Source organism: Tupaia chinensis, unplaced genomic scaffold, assembly GCF_000334495.1.
Source record: "Tupaia chinensis unplaced genomic scaffold, TupChi_1.0 Scaffold000651_1, whole genome shotgun sequence".
In the NCBI taxonomy this organism is placed as follows: domain Eukaryota; kingdom Metazoa; phylum Chordata; class Mammalia; order Scandentia; family Tupaiidae; genus Tupaia; species Tupaia belangeri.
In genome coordinates, this window is record NW_006160172.1 from 578,207 (window position 1) to 587,420 (window position 9,214).

At 38.7% G+C, this 9,214-nt stretch overlaps 1 protein-coding gene across 1 annotated transcript in view; it reads right to left on the reverse strand.

Annotated features, from left to right (window-relative positions):
• Positions 1-926: 926 nt before the first annotated feature.
• Positions 927-9,214, reverse strand: part of MROH9 (maestro heat like repeat family member 9) — a 102,520-nt gene continuing 94,232 nt past the window's right edge. The window contains exons 13-14 of the mRNA XM_006159769.1: positions 3,491-3,553; positions 927-1,204 (exon numbers count right to left, since the gene is read on the reverse strand). Of these exons, the coding sequence (XP_006159831.1) occupies positions 927-1,204; positions 3,491-3,553 (341 nt within the window). The remainder of the gene's footprint in view (positions 1,205-3,490; positions 3,554-9,214) is intronic.

Genomic DNA, 9,214 nt, shown 5'->3' on the forward strand with positions numbered 1-9,214 from the left:
ATATCCTCAGTCCAAGTCTAGGCTTCTTTATTTTGTTATTTGTTGTTTACTATGAGGTACATGCACTCACTGGAGAGAAAGAAACTGAGAAAGCAACCCTCAGGAGAGATGGATATGCTCAATCCCTTTTTTATTCTCTTCTTGGGATTTTAGACACACCTAGTGGTCTGAGATTTGAAACACACAGTCAGTCATGTGTGATCCAGTCATCCTAACCACCATGCCATTGGCTGGCCCCTAAAAGGTTTTATAATCCAGGACACCATGTTTGATCAGATCATGATGTCAACAGGAACACTGACCATGACCAATTATCTGATCTCCATTTCTGAAAGCATCACCCCATTAGCTCAGCATATACTTCCCTGTGTGTCAGTGCTCCCCACTCTTCTTTCCCACCCACAGTTATATCCCTAAGCTCCTCAGCCTCCCCCACACTCACTGTCTCAATGCCTCTACCTGTATTTCATTTCCCTTCCTGTCCCTTGAGTTCCATCTTCAGCTTGGGGGGACCCAACCTTGGGCAGTGTTCCTCACACTTGTACAGAAGAGACCACACTGTGACCACCTGAGGGCAGGACCCTTGTCTGTATCATTAACTATCCTTGCTGCCCAACACAAGATTAGGCACTTCAATGATGCTCAACAAGTGCTCATTGATTGAATAATAAATTCCAAGAGTCTCTCATCAAACACTTTGTTTATGTATATTTTTTAATTGTGTCAGTCAGTTTGATGAAGTAGGATTTCTGGTCAATATTGGACAGAGAGGCACTAAGATTTCTCTAATTTCTATTTTTGTATTAAGAAGGGACAATATCCTTTCTAGAATCCTTAATAAAATTGTCTACAAACAGACTCAAGTTGTCCAGAAGGAAAGAAACTCATTCCTTTGCAGAAGTTCACTCCAAGATACTATTTGGATGCTAATTCTTGACCATGATGTTCTCATCCTTCTCTTCTATGAGGCTTTCCTTATCCTTAGTCTTTGCAATTTGTGTAGGACACTCTGTTTGGTCCTCAGGCTGGTAATAATAATAAAGTGGCTTCAATTTTTTGACATAGGTGAACTTAACCAATTTTTTAAAGTTTCGTTTAATAGTTGAGGAGGTCATTCCCTGGGCAATTTCCTTAAAAAGCTTGTGGGTTTTTTCTGCCAACTCTCTGACCACCAGATCTTCATCTTGAAGCATTGGTTCCATAACTGTAATGACAGAAGGGCCCTTACTTTAAGGCATGTCTCTCTGAGAGGTCATGAAACTCTAAACCTGAATAGCCCACCTACAGAGCCCATTCTCCCCTACTCCCTTCTCCCTGCTCCCTCCATTTGCTATTGGGTTGTCAGAAAAGTATGATGCCTTTTTGCATTAAAATAAATAAATAAATAAATAAAAAACGAAAAATACATCATGATTTTTCTGACAATCCACTACTTTGACTAGTAGCATTCTCTATATGTTTTATGTTCTTTTCCCAGCATGTCCCATAGAAGACAAATGTCATTAAACATTAGCCAAGCAACTCTCATGTGATGAGCATCCTGCTTGATTGCTTAAACAAATACTTGTGAATATATTATATTCATGAATTCATGTTACAATAATTTAAAAAGTTGGAATCCATCTAAATATTCATTGGTGAGAACTGCTTAGAAATTAGAATGTCATAAAATAAAATAGTACACACACACTAGCATGATGATGTAGACCTAAATTTCTTGAAATGGAAAGATGTTTATGATATATGAGTAAGTAAAAAAAAAAAAGTTATAAAACTGATAGTTTTAAAGACAAATATGCAATAGCTTATTTTTTTACAAAGACCTGGGATAATACATATACTGAAATAATATCATTGTATCCAAATAGTGAGTAAGAAATTTTTTATTTTTTTATTGCAAGAGGGAAAGGAGATGCAGAAAGGAGCATGGAACAGTAAGAGAGAAAGAAGAAAAAGGTTATGAAAGACAGAGGAAGATTCCTAGTCTTGACATTTAGAAGGCAGTTAAGTATGTGTTAAATGTACGAATGGGGTCAGCAGATGGTGTAGCGATTACATTGCTGGACTCCCACATGGCCGATTGCGGTTCAAGTTTCATACTCAGTGGCTTGAAACTCATGCTGGGTGCATGAGCATGCGTGCCCAAGACTGCAGGAAGAGACTGGAGGAGAAGGGATTGTGGCAATGTTGTTCATCTCCCCAGGGGGTAATTTCTCCTTTGCCCTCTTACTGTCTCTGCAGTGAGCACATGTACCTTAAGGCAAAAACCCGTAAGAAAAAAAAAAAGGCAAGTGAATGAATGAATGAGAAAGTAAGGAAGATAATGATATGTCAACTAGGTTGGCCCATCTTAAAAATACGTCACTCTGGGGAATGTTGATGATGCGTTGATGATGGGGGGGGTGGAGGAGGGGTGGATGCCTACATGGGGAACCTGCACTTACAGCACAACTTTGTCATGAGCCTGAAACTGCTCTGAAAACTAAAGTATGTTAAAAATAGGAAGGAAAGGGATCAGCAGTTAGCATAGTGGCTATGTCTCTGGACTCCCATGTGGTGGACCGTGGTTCACATCCTGGACCCAGTAGCTTAAAACTCACGCCGGGAGCGTGTGCGTGCATGCCCAAGATCCCGAGAGGAGAATGGAGGAGAAGTGATTGCGGCATGGCCATCCTCCCTGGGGGGTGATTTTTCTCTTTCTGCCTCTCTGTCTCTCTCTGTCTGTCTGGCGAGAGCACACGCCCTATAGCAAAAACCTCTCCAAAAAAAGAAAAAAAATAGGAAGGAAAGAAGGCAATCACCCTATTTTTCTAACTCATCTGAATTTGTAACTCATCTGATGGGGCAATAAACTGAGGCTAATAAAGAGATGCCTAAGACCCAAACCTTCTGGTAAAATTACTCTTTAGTTCCCTTCTCTGCAAATGTACATTCCCATCCACTAAAATTTAAATTGTCTGAAGGAAGAGACTGCTTTATTTGCTGTTGTATTTCCAGGAGGTAGAATAATGCTGTCACATCAAAGATACTGGAAAATATTTGTCAGATCAATGAGTGAATGAACCTTCAACCTTTTGTAATTCCCAAGGGCTCTAGGGTGACAGGTCCTCAGACAATGAGAGGAAAAAATGGAGAAAAAAAAACTGAAACAAGGAGAAAGAGTAAGAGAAACAGAAAAAAGAACAGAAATGCCTCTTAACGCAGTCCTATCATTCATCCCTGAAAATGCCCAGCAGTACCACTGTTCTCTCATCCTGGTATCCTTACAAGAAATTAACAGAAGGGGACTTCAAAAAGTTCATGGAAGAGTAAATTAAAGTGCAAGTTTATTTTGGTGCAAAAGAGCTGAAATACATGTATAGTTTTAAAAAAAATAATACATATTTCATGAACTTTTTGGAGGTACTTTGTATATAATAATTGTAATCCTGAGTAGTGACTTTTTTAAAAAACCTGTGTAGCAAGATTTCATTATAACCTTGATACTCACCCTCAAGCATGACTTCAATCTCATCTCTGAGCAGTAAGTAGTCACCTGCTTTGGCCAAGTACCCTAAATACAAAGTAAAATTAAAGTGACACCAAAACACATTATGAAAATCCATCCTCTGATGTGATCTGGCTACATTCTGTACTTTTTTTCAAAGCATCTCTAGATTATCCTGGGGTCATCCTTTACTACTTTCACATAATTGTTATTTAACAGAACTGCTTATTGAAACACACATGCACATGTAAATGTACACGTCATACTGTACGACCAACAAATGAGAACAGAGTGGACACCCTGGGTAGAGTATTCCCAGAAACCACCCTTGAACCCTCCTAGTCTCCTTTCCCACCTTTCAGAACACACTCCCGAGTCTGCCTGTGCTAACATCATGCTCTGAGGTACATCCACATTCTTTCCTGGAGCAACAGGGCATCCATTTCCACTGCTGCCTGGCAGAGGCTTGCAAACAGCATTTGTTTACATATGCTTTCAGCCCACCACAGCAGAGTTGATAAGCTTGACAGGCCACTGGGCCTGTAACAGAGTTTTCTGAATCCTGTTCTGTAATGCTCTTAGAGGTGCAGCATTCTGTATTCATTCTGCTGATGATGGACAGTTATTTCCAGCAGGGCTATTATAAATAATTGTAGGGACACATTTGGAGAGAAGCCCTGAGAGTGTGGGGACGTGCTCTGAGCAAACACCACCTGTCCCTTTGGGCTATGGCAGAACTTTGCAGCTTGTCCTTTCCTTGACCCTTGCTGCAGGGAGAGCGAAGGGTATAAATTGCTAGGGGCCTTCCAACAGACACATCTGATGGAATTCTGGAAACATCTTGACCCCAATTAGCAAAGTTCAATCCTTTCTCTGCCTCTGTAAGAGTCTTTAGCCTTCTCGGCATCCCTTTTATGTTTTAAAGGTGTATCCTCCCCACACCTTAGCTAGGCTTCTCTCCATTAGAAAAAAAGTCTAATGGGATTTCTCCATGATGTGATGTTCATCAGGGGATACAGCCAGATACACCCAGATACACCCGGCTTACTATGTCTAAGCTATTATAGATTTGTTACCTGCTTCTTATTGTCTATAACCTGGCAATGAATCTATGAGATGTTGTAAAATACACATATGCAATGTTGCCTTGTACTATAAATAAAGACACCCAGATTGTTTGGGCAGCACAAGTTGCTTGGGCTACCTAGGCTCAGGCTGCCTGTGTCTGCTGTTACTCTGTCTCTTTGTCTCATTCTTTCCTATTCCCCGGTCCTCTCGAGATGAAGAGCTTCCTCTTTCTCTTCCTCTTTCTCTTTTTCACCATTAGCCTCCTGATCATGATTCAGCTCAAGCCAAGCCCAGGGCGAACACTGACAAATAATGTTATGGGAATTGTCAAAAATGATTTATTTTTTAGAGGGATTTTTGGTATAGGGTGCATGCTCTTGCCAGAGAAACAAAGAGAGACAGAAAGATAGAAAGTGAGAAATGAACCCCTACGGGGAATGGCTGCATACATTCACTTCTCTATTCTCCTCTTGGGTTTTTTATTTTATTTTATTTTATTTTAATTTCCTTTTTTTTTTTTTTTGGAGAGATTTTTGCTATAGGGAGCGTGGGCTGGCCAGAGAGACAGAGAGACAGAAAATGACAAATCACTCCCCAGAGGGGATGGCCACGCTGCAATCCCTTCTCCTCCATTCTCCTCTTGGGATCTTGGGCATACACGCACATGCACCTGGCATGAGTTTAAGCCACCAGGTCCAAGACTCGAACTGTGGTTGACTACATGGGAGTTCAGTGACATAGCCATTATGCTAACTGCTGGTCCCTAGTTTTAATTTCTTTTATACATTCAATCACATACATCCTTTGCTTGTAAAGTGAATGTTCCAACATGAATTTATTTCTCACCTGCCCAGTTGGGGATACTATACATGTTATCATCAACAGATAATGACCCATTTCTTTGTCCCATAAATGTCTTTCATCTCTCTCTTTAATGTCTTCTTCTCTTTGGAATCTTGAGCATACACACACACATGCTGTCATAAGTTTTATGCCACAGGGACCAGGACTCCAACCACAGTCAACCATGGAAAGTCTGGCTATGTGGGAATCCAGTGACATAACCATCACCACCTGATGGTCCTATGACTTTTAAATTGCCATGTGACTTATAACTAGGATGAATTTACTGGGTAGCAGATACTCTTATGGTCAACTTTAATGAATACTGCCAAACAGCTTTCCAAAGTGGTTATATCAGTTTTCATTCCAACTAGCAGTGTACAAGCATTCCTGTTGCTCCACACCCCCTTTAACACCTGATGCTTTTAATACTTTCCCTTGCAATCAGTTTCATAGGTTTGGTGATAGTATTCCATTGTGACTTTAATTTGCGTTTTTGGTGATTAGGGAGAGTTTTGTCTATTTACTGGCCATTTGTATATATTCTTTTGTGAAATACCTATTTAAGTCTCTTCCTTGTGTTTATATTGAGTAGGCAGTCTTTTTTCTTGTTTGTAAGCCTTTTCTTTGTTTATTCTGGATACTAATCTGCATGCCTTACAAATATATTTTCTCATCCATGGCTAAACTTTTTCATTGTACTATTTTTATAATGAACAGAAGTCTTTAATTTTAAGATAGAGTAAGCCATCTTCTTTTCATTTATGGTTAAAGAATTCTGGGGGTTCTGTTAGAAAATATTTGCCTGTCTCAAGGTCATAAATATTTCTCTTGTATTTACTTCAAGAAGCCTTATTGTTTTAGCCTTCACACTTAGATCCATTTGAATGGAATTGTATGATATGAAATAGGAGTCAAGACATTTTTTCATACTAGTGTAATTGACCCTGTGCCATTACAGGAAAATCTATCCTCTCCTACCATATTAAAGGGTTAGCCACATCATATATTGAGTGTGGGTCAGTGCCTTGACTATATTCTGTCTCTCACTGTGCTGCTGGCACACTCCCTTAATGTATACTATATCTTGATATCCAATAGTACCAATCTGTCAACTCTGTGGTTCTTTTAAAATTATCATGGCCATGATGCCAACAGGTGATGTGGTGGTTAAGGCACTGGACTTCCACATGGCAGACTGCGGTTCAAGTCCCAGACCTGGCAGGTTGCTTTCTTGCTTTCCCTTTCTTTCTCTCTCTCTGGTCAAGTTAAAAATTAATAATAAATGCAATTAATTAAATAAATAATTCTTTAAAAAATTACCTTGGCTATTTTTAAACCTTTACATTTTATGTAAAGTTTAGGATCAGTGTCAAGTTTCACTCACAGTTACACCCCAAACCCCTGGAGATACCTTGTTTGAAATTGCACTGCATTCATGTTCATCGATTTGGGGAGAACTGACATTGCTACAGTACTTAATATTTCGATTCATGAATATGATATACCCATCTGTTTAAATCTTGTTAAAATTTTCTCAATATTTTCTGTGTATCAGTTTTGTATATTTTTCCTTAGTTTTATTTTCAGGGATTTGATCATTTTTGTTACTACTGCATTTGATATTAAGATAAAAAGATTGGCCCAGCTATAGGGGACAGGTGGTAATATACACACCTATAATGCTGAAAGCCACATGGTCGACTATGGGTTCAGAACCTGGACTGATCTGCAACATTCTGGGCATGTGCATGTGGGTGTCCAGATCTTGGCAAGTGAGAAGGTTGGGGGACAAGAAGTACAGGGTGAGGAAAATCTGTAAAGGGTTTCTCTCTCCACTCTCTCTCTCTATTGTTCTTTTTCATTCTCTCTCCCATGAAAGAAATTAAGGGATCGGCAGATGTTGCTGGACTCTCACATAGTCGGTTGGGGTTCAAGTCCCAGACCCAGTGACTTAAAACTCAAGCCAGGCACATGTGCATGCACGTCCAAAATCCTGAGGAGAATAGAAGGGACTGTGGTGTCGCCATCCCCCTGAGGGGTTACTTCTCTCATTCTGTCTGTCTCCCTGGCAAGCATATGTGCCCTATAGTGAAAATATATTTTTAAAAAAAAGAAAGAAAGGAGAAAGAAAGAAAGAAAAAGAAGGAAAGAAAGAAAGAAAGAAAGAAAGAAAGAAAGAAAGAAAGAGAGAAAGAAAGAGAGAAAGAAAGAAGAAAGAAAGAAAGAAGAAAGAAAGAAAAAAAGAAAGAAAGAAAGAAGAAAGAAAGAAAGAAAGAGAAAGAAAGAGAAAAAGAAAGAAAGAAAGAGAAAGAAAGAAAGAAAGAAAGAAAGAAAGAAAGAAAGAAAGAAAGAAAGAAAGAAAAAAGAAGATTAATGTACTTTTTTTAGAAAGATTTTTGCTATAGAGCACATACACTCACTGGAGAAACAGGGAGAGATAGCAAGAAATCATTCCCCACAGGGGAGATGGCCACACCACAATTTATTCTCCATTCTCCTCTAGGAATTTTGGGCGTGTATGCACATGCACCTAGCATGAACCTGAAGCCACCGGATCTGGGATTTGAACTATGTGGAAGTCCAGCAATGTAACCATTATGCCATCTGCTGGTCCCAATTAATGAGGGTTTTTTTTTTTAAAGTAAGTTTGTAAGTTTGTAATTGTTTGTTGGTGGTATATATAAATCCAATTGATCTTTGTATATTGATGTATCTAGAAAACTTGCTAGGTTTATTTCGTAATGTGCATTCTTTCTAACATTCCAAATAAGCAATTATTTATCTGCAAATCTTGAAGGTTTTCTTTTATACAAATGTAGACATTTTATTTCTTATTTCAGTTGGGGGAATTTCTGGCTATTAGTTCCACAAATATTTTTTCTGCCTCATTGTTTCCTTTCTCTCTTGAATATATTAGACCTTTTAATCATGTCTGACATTATCTGTGCTCTCATTTTTTCTTCAGGCTTTGATCCTAAGGCTGAATATTTATTCAGATACATTAATTTTCTTTTAAGCTCTTTCTAATTTGCTGCTAATTTCATTAATTGAACTATGGATTCCGTTTTATTATTTAATCTTTGACACTATTAACCATATTTAGTTTAAAATCCATATCTGATAACTTTAATAATTACATATCCTGGATATTTGATTATTTTATCTTGTAATTTAAAAATAAATCTATATGTTTTCTTGATGAAATATCAACTATCGTGTATAAAATTTTGTGTAGATAATTTGTATGAGTCTCTGGACAATTTATCTTATAATGGAGAAGACTTACTTTTTTGTCTGTCAGGTAGTTAGACTAGAGATCTTTAACCCAATCATGAAATTAGATATTAAAGGCCTTAGTCATTGTGAGGGCTAGTCTATTTCCAGTATACCCTCACTCCAGAGATCCCAACTGAAAGCCTTTTTAGCTCAGTGAGATACCTAAAATTTCTACAACTTCTTAGCCTATAACCTACCTTTTTTTTTTCTTTGAGAAGTTTTTGCTATAGGGCACGTGCACTCACCAGAAAGACAGAGAGAGACAGAGAGACAGAAAGCAAGAAATCACCCCCTCAGGGGGAATGGCCATGCTGCAATCCCTTTTCCTCCATTCTCTCAGGATCTTGGGTATGCATGCATACACGCCTGGTGTGAGTTTAGGCCACTGGGTCTGGGACTTGAACTGTGGTCAACTACATGGGAGTTCAGTGACATAGACTTTATGCCAACTACTGGTCCTGAGCTACCATTTTTTTAAGTTTTTTTTTTCCCTGAAGGTCACCATGAGTTCATAGGAGAGAGACAGAGAGAGGGAAA